General features: G+C 37.6%; 1 protein-coding gene across 1 annotated transcript in view; it reads left to right on the top strand.

The window, feature by feature from the left end:
* Positions 1 to 1,139: 1,139 nt before the first annotated feature.
* Positions 1,140 to 25,784, top strand: part of OTUD4 (OTU deubiquitinase 4) — a 44,941-nt gene continuing 20,296 nt past the window's right edge. The window contains exons 1-10 of the mRNA XM_008071515.2: positions 1,140 to 1,193; positions 4,203 to 4,286; positions 7,103 to 7,153; positions 13,858 to 13,904; positions 14,884 to 14,956; positions 16,070 to 16,151; positions 18,858 to 18,990; positions 22,516 to 22,570; positions 22,820 to 22,937; positions 23,032 to 23,096. Coding sequence (XP_008069706.1) covers positions 4,239 to 4,286; positions 7,103 to 7,153; positions 13,858 to 13,904; positions 14,884 to 14,956; positions 16,070 to 16,151; positions 18,858 to 18,990; positions 22,516 to 22,570; positions 22,820 to 22,937; positions 23,032 to 23,096 — 672 coding nt within the window. The 5' untranslated portion in view covers positions 1,140 to 1,193; positions 4,203 to 4,238. The remainder of the gene's footprint in view (positions 1,194 to 4,202; positions 4,287 to 7,102; positions 7,154 to 13,857; positions 13,905 to 14,883; positions 14,957 to 16,069; positions 16,152 to 18,857; positions 18,991 to 22,515; positions 22,571 to 22,819; positions 22,938 to 23,031; positions 23,097 to 25,784) is intronic.

Below are 25,784 nucleotides of genomic sequence, written 5' to 3' on the forward strand. Positions count from 1 at the left end.
GGGGCCGCGCCGCTTTGGGTCTGGAAGGTGTAAATCGAAACTCCCCGGCCCGCCGGTGCTGGGCGTCGCCGCTCCCGGGGAAGAGGTGGCCGGTCGGGGACGCCCCGCGAGGCCTGCGCGGAGCTCGCACAGGTCATTTGTCGCTGGGGACCCGGCGACGGGAGGTTTTTCGGCTGCGTTCCGCACCCACTTCCCTTTCTTTGACGAGCGCCGCGTTCACCCCCGTGAAGCAAACGTTGGCTGGAGGCGGCGGCGGCGGATCCCACCTGACTCGGGGAAGGCTCTTGCTCTGCCGCCGGACTTTGGAGGGCGGGGTGGTCTAGCCCGCGGTGTCACCGGAATCCAGAGGGCAGACTGTGCCGTCTGGGGAAAACAGCCTCTTGCGCCAGTGGGGTCGGGCGAGGGAATTGTCGTTCGTGCTCTGCCAGGCAGTGTAGGTGCACCAAAGAGGATTTACTTTTTAAAAAAAAGTCTGTCTGCTGTCGGTGGCAGGAAGGGTGTAGCTGGAGGCTCTCTAGGCCTCCTTGAGCGGATTTCTTCCTTGTTAGTGGGTCAAAACCACTTTCTAATACAGCTGCTTAGGAACATACTTCGGATTTTTTTTTTTAAGAGATAGCTTATTTCATGTTATATAACACTGTGTTGTAGGTGTGCAGTCACCGAAATCCATCCTGTATTGAAAAATAGCTGCCGAACAAGCTGGAGAAAAGTTTCCTGTTACTGTCCTGATGTGTATTTCATACCTTTCCTGCGTGCTTTCCTTTGGCTTAAGATCTCCTGTCCACACCCACCCCACCCTGCTGTGGGGTTTTAAAGATTTGTCTGATCTTCTTTCCTACAGGTTTTTTTTTAATGCAAAATAACTTTAAAAATTTCTATTCGGTAGTTAATGTTTGACTTAACATGTGGAGACCAGCCTATTCTCATATTTTTAAACATCAAAAGGCCAACCATTTATTTCCCAAAGTAGCATAAAGTGTTTTTTTTTTTCTTTTTTTTAAACAAGCAATTGATCTAAGTGGTAGGAACCTCTGCATTGTGTTGCAGACATTTTCACTGAAATATTTCTTCCTAAACCAGGCTCCGTCTTTTTCAGTTCATTAGACTTCTCTCCTTTTCAGAAGTTTGGGATGTTTTAATGTTACTATGGGGTATGTTCACACCGACCCACCCCCAGACCTTACCATTAGTAGGTAAACAATCTGCCCCATTTATGAATTTTCTGAATCTCCATCTGTCCTGCTTCCTCTCTCTCAGCCAGCCTCCTTGGACTCCTCAGCACCTCCAGAAGCAGAAGAGATGGAAGTGGATCCAGCCCATGTTTATTATATACTTTTAGCTCTAGCAAGAGTTTGATAGGCAAGGAGGTAGACATTCTAATAGTGTAAGGGAAGCTTGGAACTTATTTGGATTTGAGTTATCTGAGTCCTCATTTACATGAAGCAGAAAGGTGTGTCTGATTTCAGCATTGCATGTCAGAGATATTTGGCAAACTTGATTATGCAGGAGCCTATTATTGTAGTGGGATCTCTATTTTTAAGTAGAAAGAAGGCCAGAGCTAGTTGCTCTGAGAACTCCTTGTTAACATCAGATAACACATTTTATTGTTTCTTGCTGTAATGGGACTTAGGTTAGGCATAAGGCACTACCCTCTCCAGTTATGTGGCTCTGCTGAGTTTTAGTATGCTGAGCTTTGCTCAAGACCATGAACTTTGAGGAAAGCTCAGTTATTCAACAGACATGGACTAAGAGTGTAGCCAGCATGGCCAAAGGCAAAGTGTGTGTGTGTGGGGTGGGGGAAGGAAGGATCACCAACCTCAAGCTGTGTTTTAAAATGTGTACCAAGAATTTTTTTTAAACGATTTATCCTATAAAATCATGATAAATATTCATAATTTCTAAGAAAGTCAGAGTAAGTAACCCAAGTGGCTGTCTTTAAAGAGGAGGCGGAGACTTGAGTTAGGAATTAAGTCTTTCCCTCCAAATTATCTGATTTAGATAGGCCATTTCCTTTTTACACTTGTGGATTTGGGCCTGCAGGAGACCTGACCTGAATCAGCTCCAGAGCCAGGGAGCTAAAAATAGGACACTCTTAGAGGACTTGCTAAAACAGTGTGTCTCAGCCTTTCCCAGTGTTTATCACTACCTTATCCCAAGTAAAGATGAGAAAGCCGTCTAATTCTAGTTTATTTTCATGTATATAATAATTTGCAAAGATAGATATTTATTATATCATTTGAATTCTTCCAGAATGTCCTTAAACTTGCACAGTAATTTATTTTTTAAAATTACCATTTAACCTTGCTTCTCTTGCAGTGATTGGCTTTGTAAATTATCAGTATCCCCCACTTTATGAAAGTTGCTGAGAATTTTGCTTCTGAAACAGCTTTAGGTTGATTTCATGTACTAAAATCTTTATTAAAAGACGAGAAAGCCCAATAGATATGCCCACTATTGTTTTTGATGGAAAATAAGCTTTACTAACTTGTCTGCCACCTGTTACGAGGTAAATGGCTTTAAGATTAGCTCTTTGCTAATGGCAGGAAAGCCGTATCAGATGACACTGATTTATTCATACTAATAATACCTTGATTCATAATAGTTTCTAACATAGCTCCTGTGAAAGAAGTGTTGCTAAATTTCATTTGTTGCATTGGCAAGAAAAAAACGATGATGGTTATCCTACATGTAGACAGTCCTGGTCATGAAAGCTTAGAATATATGAGGGTACTTCTTAATAGTGTCACAGGACAGCAATGAAGGTACACTCAGTTAAGCTGAAAACCGGCTATTATACTGAAAACAAACTCATTGCTAATCTCAACAGGTGCATCTTTGGTGTATCTCTCTGTAATAGCCATCCAGGCAATTGTGCCTGTGATTCTGTGGGTAAAAATGAGCTTTGGCTGTTATCCAAGAGAACTGTAAAATGTGCAGCTGGAGCCTCCCGTTTCCTGAATTTTCACTCACCCTGAACATACAGGGAGAATCACTCAACTGGATCTTTAACACCTTTTTTTTTGAGTCAGGGTCTCACTGTGCAGTGGCACAATCATGGCTCACTGCAACCTCGAACTCCTGGGCTCAAATAATCCTCCTGACTCCTAGAGCTAGGACTGTAGGTGCACACCATCATGCCTAGCTAATTTTTTTTTGAGGAGTTGAGGTCTCATCATATTGCCCAGGCTAGTTTCGAAGTCCTGGGCTCAAGCGATTCTCCCACCTCGGCCTCCCAAAGTGCTGGAATTACAGGCATGAGCCACCACACCTGACCTGGATCTGTAACTTTTAAAGCTACTTTCTATTAATATAAATTCTCAAGAGTCCTTCATAGTAGTTTGAGACATGTTATTTCAAGTGTGTCACTTTTAATTTAGAACCTTGACCCTTTAGGGTACAACGAATACCTTCATTTGAGTTACCTGCTAATCTCCCCTTTAAGCATGGTGAAAATTAGGGGCTAGCTAAATGGTTTCTAAGCATTTGATAAGAAATATGAGTTTGTTTCAATTCAGAGCTTTAGAATTTTGGTAAAAGACCAAGTGTCAGTAAGTTATGTTTTGTTGAACTGGTTGTTTAGTAGAAGAACATAGAGGCTACAAAGTGAGAGGACCTGAATCACACTTGGTAGGTTGGTGCCTTACGATTTGGGGCATAAGAACAAACTGGAAGCCTTTTGGAATGACAACACAACATTTTGTATCATATGTGCTGCCCACTTGAATATTCTTTCTAGTCTTGTAAACTTGATAACCAGGTATTTAAAAATGAGTGCCTTAATTTTTGTGAAGCCATGGTGGACTTAAATTTTTACAAAAAGCCACTAAGGATGTTTGAATTTATTGGGAAGAAGAAATTTTTTATCTTGTAGTTATTTTGGAGGGCTGCACAGAGAAGAAAGTATCTTAAGTTTACAAAGATGTCCTCAAAGGAGTTATTTTAGTGACCTAAAGAAGAAATTCAAATAAGTTCTTTATAAAATGACATCTAGCTTAAGAAGTGTTACTGTTTTTGTCATGTCATCACTGTGCTTAGATAATACAGTGAGAATGAGTAAAGGTCTTGAAATTATAGAAAGGGAAATGGAGGAAAACTTATCTATTGATTTCACACTCATATTTTGGGTGGAAAGAAGGTACTGAGTTGTAATATAAATCAACTTTTAACAAAATACTTGATGGTGTACTGCTTTTTCTTTTTAGGTATTGCACTCTCAGTCTCGCCATGTTGAAGTCAGAATGGCCTGTATTCACTATCTTCGAGAGAACAGAGAGAAATTTGAAGCGGTAATATATAATTTCAGACATGTAATGGTGTCTTGATTTGCATTTACATTTTTGACCTTTAGAAAGTGCTCTGGTAGAAATTTCACAGGTTGGATCTTAATGCAGGTTATGAAAATAACACTTATAAACAAGAACAGTATTTAACTTAAATCGAATTATATTCAGTTATGTTATTTTCTAGGCTTTTTTTTTTTTTTGAGTTGGAGTCTCACTCTGTCACCCAGGCTGGAGTGCTGTGGCTCACGCACGCCACCCCAACGTCAACCTACTGGGCTCTGGCAATACTTCCGCCTCAGCCTTCCAAATAGCTGGAACTACAGGCGCATGCTACCACACCTGGCTAATTTTTTATTTATTGTAGAGACGAGGTCTCACCAAGTAGCCCAGACTGGTCTCGAACCCTCCAGCTCAGGCAATCCACTCGCCTCGGCCTCCCAAAGTGCTGGGATTACAGACTGAATCACCAACCCGGCCTTGTGTTATTCTTTTATTCAGACATTTAGAAAGCTAAATGCTATCTAAGTGTTTAGAATGCTTAGACACTGGACTTAGACTATAGGCTGTAAGGGATGGAAGGATGATCTGGACCTTTGTTTGACATGGTCAGGGAATTGGGCATTGTGGTTAATAGCAGTTTTTGTAATTGGTAACTCCTTGTGAATTAAAAAAGATTAGCACTTTCAGTATAAAAAATATACTGAGCATAAGTAGTGCTGAGCCCCTTAATTTTATCAAAAGGCATTTATGGATTAATTTTCAGAGTTCATTGTGAAATCACATATCAGAACACTATAATTATGTAAGTGGTGATTATCTAATAGTTAATAAGTTGTTGTCTAACAACTTAATATAATTTTCATAGTAGTAGATAGTAGGCTATGAAATAGGATACCACCATGACCTATTTTCATATTATACTCAAAACCTTATAGGATTTTTTAGTTATTGGTTTTATGACCTAGAGTTATGTAACCTGACAACTTTCAATCATATTTTCGCTTATTGACTGGTAGAGAGTATTGACACACTGCAGATAATTAAATTCTAAAACTTAACAAGTTAAAGAGTTCTTAGATTGAATGTGCTCTTGGATTGTTGTTTCCTGTATTCAAGCAAAATATTATTGCCCATAACATTTTTCTGGCCACCATGGCTGAGGATGAACAGTAAATGTATTCCTGGATGAAGAGTTACCTCTTTGATAGGTTTCGAACCTTGTCTTATTAAAAAAAAATAGAGAGAGGCTAGGTAAGAAAGTACTAGATAAGGAAGGAAGAGGAGTGGAGTGGTCTTTAAATATTTTAAGAAATTACATGTGAATTGATGACTATTTTTGGCCTCAGAGCATAATTATGTACTGATAATAATGGACATTGCTGATAATAATAGACATTGCTAACATTGGTTGAGCATTTACTGTGTGCCAGGCATTGTTTTCAGTGGTTTGCATATATTTATTTAGTCTGTATAATCTTATGAGGTATGATCAGAGGCTGAAAGTTCCAGGGGAAAATGTTTGACTTTTCTTTATAATAAAAACCTTCTAGCAGTTTCTGTTGGCCAGGATTAGAAAGGGATGGTATGGGAAGAATAATGCTTTAATACTGACTGTTCATCTGTGGCCTAGATAGATGCTTTCTGCTTAGAAAGGAGTCTCTCAGATAGGATGCAGGCTTGTGTTCGAATTCTGCTTAGATTTCTTCAAACTTTAAATGGTTTTGTGGGTACTTTTTAAAGAATCTGTAAGTAATCATTTAACACAGAACAGTAGCTTCTGATTGGTGGAATGTTTAAAATAAATGTCTCTTATAAATATATTTTGAAACTTAAGACACTTATAAAAAATTTGACACTACACAATCTATAAAAGAATCTTAATCTGAAAAAGAAATCCATGGATACTTTAAAAGACTTTTATAGACTAGTGAATGTACTTTAATGTTTTAAAGTATATTACTTTGCTAAATTACCTGGGACTGTAATTTAAATAAAATTGGATTTGATTGTTCTGATCAATGTCTTTTAGAGCTCTCTCAATTTAGTGTAATTGCTATGAGAGAAACAAAAAAGTTTGGGTTATCAGACAACTTGTGTAAACTCAATTTTTTAATATCAAAATAATAGTGAAGCAAGTGGCATTAGAAAAATCTTGATGTTTCAAAATATCTTTAGCATTATTAGTTCTTAACTCTCTTTTTATACACCTGACCTGAGAGACAGTGAAACTCATATGTCTTATTAGGCCATACTATTTCTTAGCTATTATGTCAGTTTTATTCTCTTCTACATACTGGCCACTACCAAATTAAAGCACTGCTTTCATCATGCCGTTTCTCAGTTCAGACTGTCACCTGCAGTGACCTATAATTGCCTTTCCCATCTAGTTTGAAAGTCCTCCTTGGGCTCATGACCCTCTATAAGCAGGTCCTTGTTTGGGTTCTTGTCCTGCTTAGCTCCCCACCAAGTTGACCTGTAGCTGCTGTCTAACCAACACAGTGTTCTTCCCTCCTTCCTCATGCCACATTGACCCACTCTGAAATATCCACTGCCTGTGTCCATCCAGCCTTGAGTCACTCTTCAAAGAAACCTTTCCTGACATTTTCTTCTTTAAATTCTTTGTGGGTTTACGGTCTTTACTAATGATTGCTGGTGTTTTCATAATTAGATTATATATATATTTCAGTAATACTGATGTATAGCCTAGCTTTGTGTACAAACTCAATAATTCAAAGCGAACATTATTCACACAGTGAAATAGTTAACTGCTGTTTTGACACATTTCTTAGATACATTTTAATAGACTTTATTTTTTGCAGTTTATAGAAGGGTCATTTGAAGAGTATTTAAAGCGTTTGGAAAATCCACAGGTATGCAATAATTTTCTTTTATATTTATGTTTTTCTGTAGCAAGTAATGTATTTAAAATTCATTATAATGAAAGATTAATATCACAGAGTATAGAGGGATTACAGTGACAGTATATCCTATTTTCCTGTAAACATTTTCTGCAGATGTCTTAGGTGTACATTTTATGCCGCATTTAATTGGAAGACAGTGGAGCTGTATACTAGGGGTTGCTTCACTAAGGCAGAGTTGTGCTATCTTTGTCTTTGTCTTAATGGCATGTGAATGTAGCACAAAAGATCTGAAATAACACTGGTGATGATTTTCAGAATGCTGCGTTGGTGTGTGTAAGAGACTTGGACGAGGCAAAGTTGCTTTCTTCCTAGGTAGCTGAGAAGGCAGAGTTCTTTTATGCAGGATCACCTTCCCATGATCAGCCTGTGAAAGAGGAAGGCATGAGGAAGAGGACAGCACTTCCCCACCAACTCCTGCTGCCACACTTTCTCACTCATGCTGTTAAAAGGCTTCTTCTGCTTACAAAACTAATGTTCTCACTGTAAAAATCCAAATATTTTGGAATGCCATTTAGAATGTTAAGATTTCATCTACCATTAAGTTAATAATAACATTGGCAAAGGAACAAGCTAGGAAGAGTTAGGGAGTGAAGGGAGTCTACTGTGGGAACAAGGGTGTTTGATCACTGATTGGTGTATCCATTTGGTTCCCTAACACTAATTTGAGTGCTTGTTATGGGCTAAGAATTGCTAGTCACCCTGGGGATGCAGAGATAAAGGAAATAACCGAAGGGTTTCCCCATTATAGGAAAGAATGCCAAATATGAATTAGAAAAGTATATGTGTCACAAGAGGTATCGTTATGATGCTGTAGGCATTTAAGTTTTATTTCCAGCTGGATGGAAAAATTAGGAGCTTGAGTTCAGTTTGAAGTCGGAATAGATGCTAAATAGGAAATGCCTAGGCTGAAGGGCGTTCCAGGCAGTGTAAATTGAGCAAGGCAGATTCAGAAAACAGTTCAGTTTGTGTAGAGCATGGAGCATGAGGGTGAGAAAGAAGCCTTCAGTGCAGTGCTCAGTAGCTGGAGCTTATGCTTTGGGCTAGCGTTTCTCAAAATTGACATGCTGGTTATGTGTATTAAAACCACATGATAAAGAAAAATGCAGTTTCCTTTGCCCCTATTTTAGACCTGAATCGCGGTCTCTGGGCCTGGGTATTTGGCATTGGGAACCCATGAAAGGTTTTTGATGTGGGCAGTGAGAGTAGTGATTACCACATCTAAATTTATAACTCTAAGCCCCCAACATATTCCCTATCTCTCTTCTCTGCTTTATTTTTCTTTGTAGTGCTTATGCCATTTTTTAAAAAAAATATTTTTTATTTTTGAGTTGGAGTCTCACTCTGTTGCTCAGGCTGGAATGTAGTGGCACGCTCATGGCCATCGCAGCCTCCACCTGCTGGGCTTAAGCGATCCTTCCACTTCGACCTTCCAAGTAGGTGGAACCACAGTCATGCGCCACCATGCCTGGCAAATTTTCTGATATATTGTAGAGTAGAGGTCTTGCCAAGTTGCCCAGGCTGGTCTCGAACCCTTGAACTCAGGCACTCCATTTGTCTCTGCCTCCCAAAGTGGCTGGGATTACCAGTGTGAGCCACTGCACTTATGCCATGTGATATACCGTATATGTTTTTTTCTGGTTTCTACTAGAATTAAGCTCCATGAACAGAATTCTGTCTGTTTTGTTCACTGCTGTGCCGCAGAGTTGAGTTATACCTGCCATTTTGTTGACTGAATGGATAGGTGAAAGAATATTGTGTAACGATAGTTTGAGGTGGGATGAGACCAGAGGCAGGAAAACCCATTTTAAAATTGTTTAACATATGGAAAAATGTATACATCATATTAAGTGTAAAAAGAAATAAGAACAGTGTTATTTCAGTTTTGGAGACAAATAGCTTTTTCTCTGAGCCTACCTGACTCTAGTTTTATGTATTTTCAAAGTTGAGTTTTACCAGTATACTATGATCACAAATTCATTTTCCTAAAGTTTACATATTTATCTCTTAGTTTATAAGCCTCTTTGAAGGCAAGCATCCCGTATTTTCATTGCTTTGGAATCTCCATAGTTACCTTTCAATTTGGGGTGCCTAACTGATGATCAGTTTGTGTGTGAATGAGTAAGTCCACATTGCATTATGTATGACAGATAGGAAAGATGAACATCAAATATTAACAGTTGTTCTCGCCAGGTGCCAGATATTATAGGTGATTTGTTTTTTTACTTCCTTTACAGAAAATATAAGAAATGACAAACGTCATTTATTACTTTGTATCAGAAAAACTCTGCAGTGCTATTTTACAGTAACCTCTGCAGCAGTTCAGGCTACTGGGCTATGAGGGTCTGAGCCAGGAGAGGAGTGGAGAGGAGACTGGGGAAATGGGGCATTGTGAACTGAACTGAGACCAACTTGATTTGGGATCTGAAAGGCTGGTGCTGAAGTTGGTGTGGTTTTGAACACATGGGACAGGTTGTCTGTGCATCCTCATGGTGCCGTTGACCAGGTTTCTTTCTGACAAACAAGACTTACTCTTACAATACCTCTCTCCAGTCTGTCAGACCTCTTCTCCAGATGTTTTAGGTGCCTTCTGAACAGTTGTTCCTTCTTCATTATTAGCAACACTTATAAATCTTCATTGTTACTCTGTTTTTTGCCTCCCTTATATAAGGAGTATATAAAATCAAAACAAACTCAATTGGTGGTTAGTTGATGGATAAACTCACTTGCTTCCTCTAGTTCTTAGAGAAACATCCTTATCCTCTTAAGATAATAACAGAGCATTTTAATGGGAAAATTCCCCAGACTTGAAGAATATATTTTTGTCAGCTTTGTTGAGGTGAAATACAATAAAATTCATCAATTATCAATTTTAAATGTACAGTTTGATGAGATTTGGCAAATGTATCCATGAGCGTAAACACTACCACAAACATCATATAGGACATTTCCATCACTTCACAATTTCCTCATGCCCTTTTGCATTTAATCTCCATCTTCTGGCTCAGGGCAACACTGATTTGCTTTCTAAGGTTTACCTTTTCTAGATGCTTGTAAATGGAATGTTACAGTTTGTAGCCTTATGTGTTTGACTTCTTTTACTTAGCATATTGGAAACACTTTAAAATTCATCCATTTGTTTATCAGTAGTTTTATCCTTTTGATTGCCAGGTGGTCCCTTTATGTGTATGTGTCTATCACAATTTGCGTAACCATTCACCAGATGATTGATACATAGGTCTTTTTTCCAGCTTTGAGCTGTTAAAAATGAAGAAGCTATGAACAGGTTATTATAAATCTTTGTGTGGGCAAATGTTTTCTTTCCTCTTGGATTATGACCAGAGAGTGGAATTGCTGGGTCATGCGGTAAATATATGTTTCACTTAATGACAAACCTGCCAAACTGTTTTCCAAAGTGGCTGTACCATTTTGCTTTCTCATTAGCAATATATGAAAATTTTACTTGCACCACTTCTTTACCAACCCTTCTTGTGATTTTAACTTGCCTTTCTCTAATGATAGTGAGTGTCTTTTTATGTGCTCATTTGCCATCCAGTTAATTTTGTTGATGTAATGTCTGTCACGAATTTTTGCCCATTTTTTATTGCTGTTGGTCTTACTGGATTTTATGGGTTCTTTGTACTGGTTATAAGTCTTGTATTGGGTATCTATTATGCAAATACATTTTTCCAGTTGGTATTTTAGCTTTTCACTTTCTTAACAGTATCTTTTGAAGAGCAAAAACTTAGTGTTGATGACTATTTAAAAATATATTATTATATAATTTTGATATAGTATGGCTTACTTGTTAAAACATATTTTGAGGATATTATTTTCTCTCACCCACAAGAAAGATATATATCAAACGTGAAAAGTGCTGAGTAAATAAAATTATAACCTTAAGGTAGAAGACAATGGTAGTAGAACATCAATTTAAAAATTTAAGAAAAAAAAATTTTAAACTAACACTACCTAGAAAAGATATTTTATGATTTTTTTTTTTTTTTGAGCTGGAGCCTCACTCTGTCGCCCAGACTGGAGTGCAGTGGCCGCTCCTGGCCCACGCAGCCTCGACCTGCTGAGCTCTGGCGATCCTTCCGCCTCAGCCTTCCAAGTAGCCGGAATTACAGGCATGCACTACCACGCCCGGCTGGTTTTTTGATTTATTGTAGAGATGAGGCCTCGCCTGCCCAGGCAGGTCTCGAACCCGCGGGCTCAAACAATCTACTCACCTCAGCCTCCCAAAGGCGCGGGATTATAGGTTAAGCCACCAAGCCCGGCATGATATCTATTTTTTATCTAACCAGACTACAACAATTTATTCTGAAGATTAGTTACAGAAAGTGCATTATTCTCATGTAGCATTTTGTTGACACTGATAGAATTTTCCATTTTTTAAAGTGATATATTTTGCATACATTAGAAATGTAGCTTGTGTGTTTGATCTAAATAAACTCATGTCACCGGAGAATTTTCTCTACACCAGAGGGGTGTCATTTGTAGCAGTTTATGAGAATCATTATTGCTAGACTAAGGCCTATTTTAAGAAGTCTGTTTAAATACATAGTACCTAATTTTTTTTTTTTTTTTTGAGTTGGAGTCTCACTCTGTCGCCCAGACTGGAGTGCAGTGGCCGCTTCCGGCCACCGCAGCCTCGACCTGCTGGGCTCTGGCGATCCTTCCGCCTCAGCCTTCCAAGTAGCTGGAATTACAGGCATGTGCTACCATGCCCGGCTGATTTTTTGATTTATTGTAGAGATGAGGTCTCGCTGCCCAGGCGGGTCTCGAACCCTCGGGCTCAGGCAATCCACTCACCTCAGCCTCCCAAAGGTGCGGGATTACAGGCTGAGCCACCGAGCCCGGCTCTAATTTTTTTTTTTGACAATCAGAACCAACTTTTAAGAGCTTTAAAATGAAAAGATCGTCCTAAGATAAAAACATTGTCTAAAACCTTTTCTTTATTTTTCTTACAAGGAAGAAGTGGCAACTCATTGCTTTTAGTGGTTCTTGATGAATTACATCTTTACTAATTTCACTAGTACTATAGGAATATATTCTTATGGTACAGGATTTTAAAATATAGAGGTTTACAGTTTGAAGAGTAAAAATACTTTATTTTTCTTAATTTTGCCTTCCCTGTCTCTGCTGCCAATTTAGAGTGCATCCTCCCCATCCCCTTTTTATACACACACAGATACATACGAACCAATAAGTATACCTTTTTGTTTTACACAGATAAAGTTATTTTACTACAACTTATTTATTTATTTATTTTTTAGTTGGAGTCTCTGTCGCCCAGGCTGGAGTTCAGTGGCACGCCCACAGCCACCCCAGTGTCAACCTGCTGGACTCTGGCGATCCTTCTATCTCAGCCTTCCAGGTAGCTGGAACTACAGGTGCATGCTACCACGTCCGGCTGATTTTTTTGATTTATTGTAGAGACAAGGTCTCGCCAAGTTGCCCTGGCTGGTCTTGAACCCTCAGGCTCAGGCAGTCCACTCGCCTCAGCCTCCCAAAGTGCTGGGATTACAGGCTTGAGCCACTGTGCCTGGCCTTTTTTTTAAATAGTCTTGAGCGTGATCTTTCCAAGTAATTTCATATGAGTATACCTCATTCTTTTCAGTGATTACATGATCTGTATGGTGGATGAGCCATAAATTATTTTATTATTCCTTAGGAATCTTAGGGCTTTTCTTTTTCTTTTTAACACAGTTACAGATAACTTACCAGCAGTAGATTTGTTTATTGATTATACCTCTGTGTACATAAAAAATATTTCTTTAGGATAGATTTATAGAAGTTGAATTGCTGGGTCGAAGAGTATATGGAAACCGGGCACAGTGGTTCACACCTAATTTAATCCCAGCATTCTGAGAGGTCAAGGTGGGAGAATTGCTTGAACCCAGCAGTTCGAGACCAGACGATGGTGGCAACACAGTGAGAGTTTGTCTCTACAAAAAAAAAAGGTAGCTAGGTGTGGTGGCACATGACTGTAGTCTCAGCTCCCGGGAATTGGGAGGCAGCTAGGGAAGGATTACTTGAGTTTCAGGAGGTCAAGGCTGTGGTGAGCAGTGATTGTGCCACTGCACCCCAGCCTGGGTGACAGAGTAAGAACCTGTCTCAAAAAAGAGTATATGGGCATTTAAAATTTTGAAATGTACTGGCCATTTTTCTTCCAGAAAGGGTTTAAGTGTCTTCCTTAAGGAGTGTAGAATTTCCCTTCAAAACAATAGCTAGTACACGACTCTCTTTTGTGTCTTCATTCACCCCAAAGACAAAAGACTTTCTGCCCTTTTTTTGATACTGCCTGATTTTCTGTTCAACGTTTTATTATCTGTACTTATATTGTGTGCCAAGCTCTGTCCTTCAAGAAGTTCTCCACTTAGATATCACTTAGTGGTCTTGCCACACCAGTAGGAACTGTCATTGTACCCTCTTCCTGTTACTATAGATTTTTGCACAGAGATTTGGACTGCCTTTTATATGTATTATGGCCTGTTTTTATATAAATGTTTTTGATTATAGTCACAATTCTAATAATAACGAGCTTTAAAAACACATGAGGTATGTTGTATAAAGGTACATAAAGAGATATCAAGTGTATTGTAAAAAGTGTGAGACACTTATGTGCCAACTTTTTTTTTTCTCCAATACAGGAATGGGTAGGACAAGTGGAAATAAGTGCCCTTTCTCTTATGTACAGGTAAACACTGTAATAAAATAAGTAAACAAAAATGAAAACAGTTGGAATTAGTATATTTCATTATATTAAAAATGTTAAAATAGCAAAGCTATTTTATACCTTGGTTATGAAATACCTTTTCTGAGGTTTTTAAAAATTGCATCAGTTAGATTTCAACATTTAGATATGTCCGTGCTTAGACACTTTAATTCTCAAAATACGTTTGGAAAAGGTTACAGCGTATTTTTCAGGCTATGTCTGTAATATATAACTTATCAACCTTATAGAGAATTAGCTTACTACTTTCTTTTTTGTTTTTTCTTTATTTTAAAGATGTGGGGTACAATATTTACTCCTTTTTCGGGGCCACTAGCATTGAATGGCTATGGGAACAGAACTGAATTACTCTATTATAGGTTGAATGGCCCTTATGATGTGCTTGGGAACGGAAGTGTTTTGAATTTGGATTTTTTGTTTTACTTTTTAAATATTTGCATTACCCTTACCCAGTTGAACATCCCCTAATTTGAAAATCTGAAATCCAAAATACTCTACTACACCTTCCTTTGAATGTTGTGTTGGCGCTCCAAAAGTTTTGGGTTTCGGAACATTTTGAATTTGGCTTTTTGAATTTGGGATGCCTCTGTTGTGGTCAGTTTTACTGTTTTTGCCTAGTAGAGGAGCAGGTGAATCCTTATTTATCTTTTCAAAATGCCATTTAAATTTTATCTTCACGATTTCTGTGATTTTGGGTCCTCCCTTTAGAACTATATCTGAAGTGCATTCTCTATATATACAATTATAGTTGAAATTTTATATTTTAGAAACTTTACTTTCATATAGATATTTTATGACTTAGTTATTTCATGATTATCTTTTATTTACTGCTTGGAATATTACCTGGCACATATTAGGCCCTTGGGGAATAAATGAATGATTTTTTAAATTTAAATTCATGAAGTATAATTCATTAGAGGTAATTTCTAAATGTTATTTTCAGGAAAGATTTTATAATTTATCGGGAACCAAATGTTTCTCCTTCACAAGTAACTGAAAATAATTTTCCTGAAAAGGTAAGGATTTTTCAGTGTTTGTAAAGGATTTACTTACGAGAACCATTAATTTGCTACCTTGACCTCCTACACTATAACTTTAAATGACTTTTCGAAATATTTCTGTTATAGTATTCTTGAGTTTTTAAAAGTTCCTTTTAATCATCACTTTTTTTTTGTCCCTGTAAACTGCTGTATTGAACCCTTCTTATAACCTTTCAGTAGGGACACAGAATTATGAGACACTAGTGTATCTGATGGTGAAGCTGTTGCTTTTTGACAATATACACATTGAACAGTGAAATACTTATGAAAATAGGTTCTGCCTTGACATCCAGGAATACTTTGATCATATATATTTCCCATTATAAAGACAATTTCACCTGCAGGGGTATGACTGCATTATCTAGTCATAAAGCAGAAACAACTGAAAAATTTCGTGAAGCCTAGAAAGAAAAAAAATACCAACTAATTCATTATAAAATAATTTTGTATTAATTAGCTATGTAGGAATCCTGCAGGCCAAGTTGAAGTGACCTGTGTGTCACCATGCTAATGATGGTAAGGAGCAGGAGAATCAAGTGAAATAAGTTATTAATATTATAATACCACTAAGGGGTTTCTAAGGGATTTTGACCTAGATCTGAAGAGTTTTTGAAGTATAACATATCCCCCCCCCAAAAAAACAATGTGCATATCTCTTTGCATATGTAATGGACAATTTAGATAGTATATATACACACACAATTATATTTGTGTGTGTATAAAGCTGTAAAGCAGAAAAAATTTATCTTTGATTTTGCTTCTTAGGGTATAGCATTAATAAGGTTCTATTATCTTACAGTGTTTTAATTTTCTTTTCTGTAGGTAGTTGAAAACATGTTGGTTGCATACATCGTGTTTGTTTTTTGTGATCCTATAAACATTTCCATGAGTTATTTAGAATGCTTAATGGCTGTCCAGCATTTCAGCATATAGGTGTAACATAGTTTAACAACATTGGAGCTTTATAGTCTAAAGTATTCACTTTCTATTTGGAAATGATCTAGTAACTCAGGCATTGGAGATATATATTGTTTTGTAAATGTCTTATATATAAGGGACTGAAATGTATCTTTTATTTTTCCCTTTCAGGTATTGCTGTGTTTTTCAAATGGAAATCATTATGATATTGTCTACCCCATAAAGTATAAAGATAGCTCTGCTATGTGTCAGTGTAAGTATCACTTTGTGTTTATATAGGAAATTATACAAGGGAGGGACTTCAAAACACCTGGAATTATCTTTAGGAGGGCAGGGCCTTTGTAGTACAGGCTTCCCCCTCTAGCTAAGTGTTCTAGGAACCCATTAGCATTAGTGTACCAGCTAGCATTGCTGTGAGAGACTGCGCTTGGCTTCAGTGGATTTTCTTTTGGAGATTGCATAGTGTTTGCCCATTTCATGATGGGTGATTTACGAACACACCTCCCAGCACCGCATTGAATGTTCAGCAGTTTCTGACCACAGATGGCATGACCCCGTGCCCCACCCTCTTTATTCTCTGATCTCTCCCCAAGAGACTTTTCTTCATTTGCCTGAATGAAATAAGTTCTCAAAGGGAAACATTTTGCTAATGTGGAAGAGGTGAAATAAAAAACATCAGAAGCACTAAAAGGCTTCAAAATTGATGAGTTCAAAAACCGTTTTGAGCAATGGAAAATAAGTCTTGATAGGTGTATTACATCAAACATAGAGTACTTTGAAGGTGATTGAAATTTAAACATTTAAGAATAAATACACAATTTTTTATAAATAAATTCTGGGATTTTTTTGAGTCCCCCTTCTATTTCTAAACTATGCAGCCTTTATGTAAACACATCAGGATACATAATTTTGTTCCATTGTAATACAAAAGATATTTCTAAAAATTTGGAGGTTACAAAGAATATTACTATTATAATAAAAACTTGTTTAAGTAGGATACAAAGGGAGCTTGTGGCTAAGAGTTTGATATGTAAACACCAAGTTATTTTTTTTCCTGCAGTAATTTCAGTAATACAGATTTATGTATTTTTACAACTGTTGGTGTATAGCTTGAAAATCCAAATGACTGAGCAAATCAAGCATTTGACTGCATTTGGCTCTATAGCAGGGTTTCAAACCCTGGCACTACTACCATTTTAGGTTAGATAAGTCTGTTTTGAGGGCTTTCCTGTGCACTGCAGAATGTTTGGTAGCGTCCCTGTCATCTGTCTAATAGATGCCAGTAACTCACTGTCTCCTATTGTAGCAACCAAAAATATCTTCAGCTTTTACCAAATGTTTCCTGGACATATGAATTTCTCCTCCCCTCTTCCATTTGAGAATTGTTGCTCTAGAAGAGCAGTGACCCTTCCTATATTATCTTTTTTTTATCATTTGTTCTTACAAAGTACTAATCACTCATACAGTGCAGTGATGCTGGGCATGTAACAACTTTTTCTTCTTAAGATGGTGGTAACTGGTAAAGTTATGTGTAATACAGTACTGATTGATTGAGTCGAGGTCTCTTGCCCAGGCTGGAGTGCAGTGGCATTATCACGGCTCACCACAGCCTTGACCACCTGGCCTCAGGCTATATCCTTTTGCCTCAGCTTTTTGGGTAGCTGAGACTACAGGTGTGCACCATCATGCCTAGCTAACTTTTTTGCTTTTTGGAGAGACAGGTCTCACTATATTGCCTAGGCTGATCTTAAACTCCTGGGCTCAAGCCTTCCTTCTGCCTTGGCCTCCCAAAGTGCTGGGATTACAGGTATGAGCCATTGCACCTGGCCTACTATATTTTTAAAAAAGTAATTGATCCATTTTAAAATATGAAAGTCTAGCTGTCTGTACCCTAGATTGTGTCTTCCCCTCCCCTTAGCTAGTCAAAATCTGGACATTATAGTTTTGGGAAGGATAGTTTCTAGAGCCTGCCTTTCGTGCTTGTGATTTGGAGATATGAGGAGTTCAACTCCTTTTACTAGAATCTGGTAGAAAGGCACTCTATGAGAAAGAGGTTTCTGGTAACTCATTTAGAGGGTGGGTAACATTGTTGATGAATTCTTCAAACATTTGTTTTCTTAAAGCTCACTGTAATAAAACCAAATGAGAGTCCTAAAATCTATGTGTTTTTAATTTTTCTTAAAATATATTTCCCTGTTTTCAGGACTGGAGTTTTAAAATTTTATTTTATTTAAAGCAACAAAGTTGTCTAAATATGCTTCTTCCTTTCAGTGGCTGCTGAGAATACATTTTGTAACAGTTTCTTTTTAGTTCCCTATGTAAAATAAAAATCTGGAGCTAGGTTATGTAGTCAAACATCCTCTTGTTCCATAGAACCTGAGAAATGCCTTGTCCAAGGTTACAGTAAGTGGGAAGGCTAAACTAGCATCCAAGTCTTGACTTGTCAGCTAGTATACACTAGACTATATTCCTCTTTTTAGCAATCTTATTGTTTCTCAGTGTTTTCCATCCAAGTTTCTTAAGGTTGGGCATGTGGTATGACATCCTTAAGTCCTGGTTTCCTCGTCTGTACTATCAGAATAATACTTCACTGTGCTGGAATTAAATATAAAGGCTGAGCACAGTGTGTGGAATGTAGTAATTGCTTAATATGTGTGTTTTAGCTTTTCCTATTGTCATGTGTTTCACAATCGTGATACCTTTTGGTGGTGGTGTTAGTTTTAAAAATGGCAGTGTCTTTTGCAACGATTTCAAACTACTTCACTGTATAGACAGAAATTTTAGTTGCACTTTAGCAACTGATTCAATTCTGATTAAATTGTGTACTGACCATAAGATGTTGCAAGTAACCTAGTTAGGATTTTATAAGCCTGAGTGATAGTCACATTTTTATGCTTTGTTGCTGTTTTAAAAAAACAGACTGTAGTTAATGTTGCATAAAATCTGTAATTAATTGCAGCTCTCCTTTATGAATTGCTGTATGAGAAGGTATTTAAAACTGATGTCAGTAAAATCGTGATGGGACTAGATACCTCGGAAGTAGCTGATGAAGACAAGAATGAAATATCAGATTCAGAGGATGACAGTTGCAAGTAAGAATGAAATCATAAAATATCTTTCTAGTGCCATACAAAAAAACATTTCAGTAAATGTCTTTGTATAAAATATATTGAAGTATTAATGATATTCATAAAATACAGCAATCTGCAATTGAAGTTTCTTTACTCCTGCCACTAATTTTACCTACTTTATGTTATGGGGCTGTTTCCTTTGAAAAAGTTGCTCTTTTGTGTTGATGAGAATCCATGTCTCTGTAATATAGCTGCATATCTGTAGAATAGTTTTGGTCCTACTAATAATGTGCATGTGTATTGTAAAAAATTTAAAGTAAACCTATCAATTGTTAATATATTCAGTGATGAAAACAATGGCTATTTTCATTTCTTTTACGTTATTTTTTTCTTCCTTGAATAGTGCCTCTTTTTAGACAATGAAAGTCCCAAGTTTGGGTTATAAGTATGTGAACAGCTCTGTATAATGCCTCTGTGTAGATTGTTAGTAAATACTCTTTATCGTAGTCTTTGAGGCTTATCTTTTTCACACAAGAAATACAGGATAGTGGCTAAGAGATTGGGTTCTGGTTTCAGTCCTGGCTTTCTGCTGACTGACTAGACTTGAAGCGAGTTACTTAAATTCTCTAAGAAGCCTCAATTCTGTAGCAGTAAAATGAGGATATATTAGTATTTCTTCAAAAGAAAGATTGATGAGAATTAAATAAGCTAGCATGTGAAGTGCATATCTGGATTCCTAGATATAGTATCCAACATATATTAATTGTTATCAGTAATATTAAGAAGTTTGGTTTACCTTTTGTGAGATTTAACCCTGTAGTATTCTGATTGAATCTAACAGTATATTCTTATTCTAGCTAGAGATAGAAATAGAACTTGAGCCTTAGGATATCTAATTCTTTATTACAAAAAGACACACACACACACACACACACACATATATATTTTTTTTTTTTCTTGGAGGCAGAGTCTCACTTTGTTACCCATACTGGAGTGCAGTAGCATGCTCATGGCCTCCACAGCCTAGACATGCCGGGCTCAGGCGATCTTCCACCTCAGCCTTCCAAGTAGCTGGAACTATAGGCATACTGCACCACACCCAGCTAATTTTTATTTTATTTTATTTTTTATTGTAGAGGTGAGGTCTCACCAAGTTGCCCAGGCTGGCTTGAACCCCTGAGCTCAGGCAATCCTTTTGCCTCAGCCTCCCAAAATGCTGGGATTATAGGCTTGAGCCACTGTACCCGGCCATGTATATCTCTTGATTTGTAATTCCAGGCATTTGTTGAATCAAAATATCCTGATACTGGATATCTGGATTCCTAGATATTTTGACTTTGACTGCCATTTATTTCCAACTTAAGCCAGTATCTGCCATTGTAAATTTAAATCTAGAGTAGACTAATTAACTTTGCACAGATCGAAATTTTGCACCATGGTTCTCTCTAGGCACCTATCTGATTAAGACATGTTATTGAGCTCGGGAAGTTGAATGATGACTAATTTGTTACAACTTACTGCCTGTGACTGGGTTACTGCTTCTGTTAGTAGTATTAGAAACAATTGGGTCTGGTGTGGCACTTGGCAGGTGAAGTGCAGAGTAGAGACTAGTAAGCAGGAGAGGTTTACCAGGGAGGATGGAACACACGTGAGAAAATTTGCTCGCTATTGTGTTCAGTTTTTCTTTTTGTACTCTACTATTACAGTCTTTGGAATATGGATTACCTTCTTGTTGCATTATTAAACTTCCTTTCTACTTGCTCATGTCTGACCTTGGGAGGACAGAATGTGAGTTAGGGAAGAATAATGCTGTTTAATAGCCATGGCGAGATGGATAGGTATAGTGTGGTCCTAAGAAGGGAAGACCAAGGATGTACTGCTATACTCTTGTGCCTCATTTCTTTTCACATGCATACTTGTTAATCCTGAAATACTGGAAATTATGAGTGATTTTCTAGTCTAGACTCTAGACACTTGGTGTCTCTTAAATATTACTGTGTTTAAGGGTGTAGACTTGGAGATTGTTCTGAAAACTAGACTTTATTTATTTATTTATTTATTTTTGAGTTAGAGTCTTACTCGGTCGCCCAGACTGGAGTGCAGTGGCTGCTCCCGGCCACCGCAGCCTCAAGGATCGGCCACTGGCGATCCTTCCACCTCAGTCTTCCAAGTAGCTGGAACTACAGGCATGTGCTACGACGCCTGACTAATTTTTTGATTTATTGTGGAGATGAGGTCTCGCCAAATTGCCCAGGCGGGTCTTGAACCCACGGGCTCAGGCAATCCACTCACCTCAGCCTCCCAAAGCGTGGGATTACAGGCTGAGCCAGCGAACCCGGCTTAGAAATTATTTATTAAGGAGGATTTGTAGGACAGAAGAGTTACATTTAGGTGCAAGTCAGAGCCTCTCTCGCCACATCTTTCCTTGTCCCCGTTGTCACTGTTTCAGCCTCACCAGCCTTTTGGCCCTGTCTGGGTCTTTCTGTGTGCTGTTCTCTGCCTGAATTAATAAAGAGCCATATAGTTTGCTGTCTTACCACCTTTCTTTATTCAAGAAGACATCTTAGCAAGGCCTTTCTTCATTCTGCTTTTTATTTGAGGCTACATTTCAACACTTACTTTTTCCTACCTTTTTTTCCTTCATAATGCTTATCAGTATTTTACATATTGATTATTTAGTTTGAATCTATTCTCACTAGATTTTACATCTCATGTGGGCAGTTTTTGTCTGTTTTATTCATTGATAGACTCTAGCACCTAATAATATGGTCACTCCTCATTATACTAGGGAAATTGGTATAATGGGGACCCTTGAATATATAAAAATCTATGTCTATTTGTTCCCCAGTGGGTCCTGTGAACCTGCTTATACAAAAAACCCTCCTTGTACTTGGGTTTTAGATCCCATGAATACTGTATTTTTGATCTGCTTTTAGTTGAAAAAAATCTGTGTGTAAGTGGCCCCATGCAGTTCAGACCCATGTTGTTCAAGGGCCAACTGTATATAGTGCCTGGCACGTCATAGGCACTCACATATTTGTTGAGTGAATGATTGTAAAATGTGTAGGAGTGTGTGCTACAATGAATTCAAAGGGCTGATGATGGTTCTTTCATTGTGTTGAAGATTATTTGATGTAGAATGTTTTTAGTAAAAGGGTTGGTTGTTGAATTCTCCTGTAGATGTTTTTATATAGTGGATATTTTTTAAAATGGAGCCTTACCTGTATACTAAAAGGAAATTTTTGCATTTAGTACTTTGTAAATACCATTATTCTACTCACTCAAATTTCACTGTTTATTTCTACTTCTGTTTTCATGTTGGTTATTGAGCCAGTAAGAAGTACTAGTAAGTCTTTGACTTCTATCTTATATATACGCCCACATATACGTAAACACTTTTTTTATATATGTACTTTTATACTAAAACTTGTATGAGCTCATTGGAGTGTAGCTCTGACTTTTAAGATTTTTAGATGCAGCTAGAAGTTAATTACTTGTCAGTACATTTTTCTGTTGCTAATTATGGTTATGTTTCTTCCTTCATAGGAGTAAAACTACTGCTAATGATGTGAATGGATTTAAACCTTTGTCAGGAGACGAGGTATTTTTTTTTTAAGTGGTTTTAGCTAGTTCTTCAATATAAGAAAGAATGAATTTAAAATCTTAATTTTTAAAGTTTTTTTCTGGTATATTCTCAGTAGAATCAAGATCACCTGCAAGGAAATGTATTTGGTGATTTCCTAATTTTTTGAAGTTTCTTCATTTGATTTTAACACTTATACATATCTAAAACAAAAGTGTTTTAAAAGCATTTTTATGTTGATTGGACTTCCTAACTTTCTTTGTTTAGCACTCCAAGAACAATGGGAACTCTACTGGCCTTCCTTTGTCTAGAAAGGTCCTTAAGTCCCTTAATCCAGCAGTCTATAGAAATGTGGAATATGAAATTTGGCTGAAGTCTAAACAAGGTGAGTTAAAAATCTGCATTTTTCCATACATTTGCTTTGTGGCACTTGAAAATAATTAAGTCAACTTTATATTATTCTGTTTGTTTTTTAACAGCTCAACAAAAACGTGATTATTCCATTGCTGCTGGCTTACAATATGAAATTGGAAATAAATGTCAAGTAAGTGATTTGTATAAAAGAGGAAAAGATGTTACATGAAATCTTGCTTTTTCTGTTCTTTTTTTTTTCTTGAGTAGGAGTCTCACTCTGTCACCCAGGCTGGAGTGCAGTGGCATACTCACGGCCACCTCAGCCTCAACCAGCTGGGCTCAGATGATCTTTTTTTTTTTTTTTTTTTTTTGAGTTGGAGTCTCACTCTGTCGCCCAGACTGGAGTGCAGTGGCCGCTCCCGGCCACCGCAGCCTCGACCTGCTGGGCTCGGGCGATCCTTCCGCCTCAGCCTTCTGAGTAGCTGGAATTACAGGCATGCGCTGCCATGCCCGGCTGATTTTTTGATTTATTGTAAAGATGAGGTCTCGCTGCCCAGGCGGGTCTCGAACCCGCGGGCTCAGGCAATCCACTCACCTCGGCCTCCCAAAGGCGCGGGATTACAGGCTGAGCCACCTAGCCCGGCTGATCTTTTTTTTTTTTTTGAGTTGAAGTCTCACTCTGTCGCCCAGACTGGAGTGCAGTGGCTGCTCCCAGCCACCGCAGCCTCGACCTGCTGGGCTCCGGCGATCCTTCTGCCTCAGCCTTTCAAGTAGCTGGAACTATAGGTGCGTGCTACCACACCTGGCTAATTTTTTGATTTATTGTAGAGATGAGGTCTCACCAGGTTGCCCAGGTGGGTCTTGAACCCATGAGCTCAGGCAATCCACTCACCTCAGCCTCCCAAGGCACGGAATTACAGTTAGATGACCTTTTTGCCTCAGTCTTCCAAGTAGTTGGAACTACAGGCGTGTCCTACCACACCCAACGAGAAATCTTGCTTTTTCTAGTAGGAACCAAGAAAATGGTTGAGGTTTGAATGTGTGGTTAATTCGATAGCCATGAATACATTTATCTTGTACACATTTTAATAGTTTACAAATATTTAACTTTTTGGCTCACTTGAATACCTTGCTAAAATTGTAAGTATCTAAAACCATGGCATCCCCTTACATGATCTTTAAAAACAATTCAGCTTCTGGTATTACTTGCTTGAAAGAAGTAACAATAACATTTTAGATATTTAGGTATTTTTATCACAATTGAGAAATAATTTACTGAAATTGATTAAAAATTGACCTTATAGTTCGTTTTGTTTGTGAAAGTCATCCTGAAAGTTTTTGATGCATACATAGTGTTTTATTATTGGATTGAGGAAGGAAAGGGAACCAGAGAGGGATTTTACCTTTTTTTTTTTTTTTTTTTTTTTTTAGTAAGAGACTGCCTTGGACTTGAGTAGCTGCTTAAAGGGAAAAGTTAGATTAGATCAGTGTTTCTCAGCCCTGTGTGATTTTGCGCCCCATCCCCCAGGGGATATTTAGTGATGTCTGGAAATTTTTTTTTTATTGTCTCAACTGGGAGAGTACTTACATCTAGAGAGTAGAGACCAAAGATGTGGCCAAACATCCTAGAATGCACAGGACAGCTTTCCCTCTCCATCTCCCCAATAAAGTGTCAGTAGTGCTTAGGCAGGAGAAACCCTGGGTAAGATAATTTACAAGGTCCTTTTTCTGTTCTTTATTTATGAAAAAATGCTGCTATTTCAAAAACAAAAGCCCCACATATACAAAAAATATTATGTGCAGGTTAATTTTCGTCAGAAATGATTTCCATCAAAAAGTGTTGCCTTTTAAGGAACACTAAACAGCCATTGGCAAATATTTCTTTTTGTCTTTGGGAGGAAACACTCAATTACTTTATGATAAATTGGTTTACATGAAAAGTATCTTATTGAGTAGAGTTAAACTGGGGACATCAGTGGTAGATTTTACCTTACAAATCCTTAGTAATTCTGATTTTGGGGCATATTTAAAGGTGAGAAAAAGGAGATATGATTCATTCAGGTGCTTCCTACAGGATTGTCAGAAATCTGCTCTAATTGTAGAATGGAGTTTTGGAAGCTTTTACTACACTGACTGGGAAAACTTGAAAGAGAGCAAAAGAGAAGAGTAAATCCAGAACTTAGAGGCCTCCCTCCCCACCTCTCTCACAGAGAAGAGAAGATTGCTTCTCTTATGCTGTATCACTAAAATTATGTTATATCTTACTTAAATCAAGCCTATTTCCTTTGAAGTTGAAATTGCTTTTGGTAAATAGATTCTGTTGATTAAACAGATGATAAAGCACTTGTAGTTTTTACTTTTTAGAGTATTTATTTCTCTTTCTACTACTTGACCATTTTATTTGGATAAAAACCTAATTGAACTCTTAAGAAACTGAAATGACTCAAAGGTGCCTTTTATTTACTCAAGTAAATGTGTAAGATAGTTTAAACTTTTGATAAAAACTCAGTTCAGAAAAAACTTATTGTGAAAAAACTTATTGAAGGCAAAATATTCTACTGTAATTGATGAAGAGTGAAACTTCTGCTTGAGGACTTTGATTTATTGATAAAATTTGGAGGTTGCTTAAAGCAGTGCCCTATATGTGTATTTTCTAGTGCAGTGGCTGGCACAATTCAGTGTGTGCATTTGATTATAGGAAGAAACCTTAAGGCTTTTTCTTTTGTCACAATTTACAATTGGGTAATACTAATTATATTTTAGGGAAGAGTTGATGAATCTATTTTTAGGGAGAAAAAAGGTCACAGTGACACATTTTTAATACCAGAAAAATGGGATGATAGTAGCACTAACAATAGTAATAGTAAACAAAAGTTGC

Source organism: Carlito syrichta, unplaced genomic scaffold (assembly GCF_000164805.1).
Source record: "Carlito syrichta isolate Samal-C Ts95f unplaced genomic scaffold, Tarsius_syrichta-2.0.1 Scaffold314352, whole genome shotgun sequence".
Taxonomy (NCBI): Eukaryota; Metazoa; Chordata; class Mammalia; order Primates; family Tarsiidae; genus Carlito; species Carlito syrichta.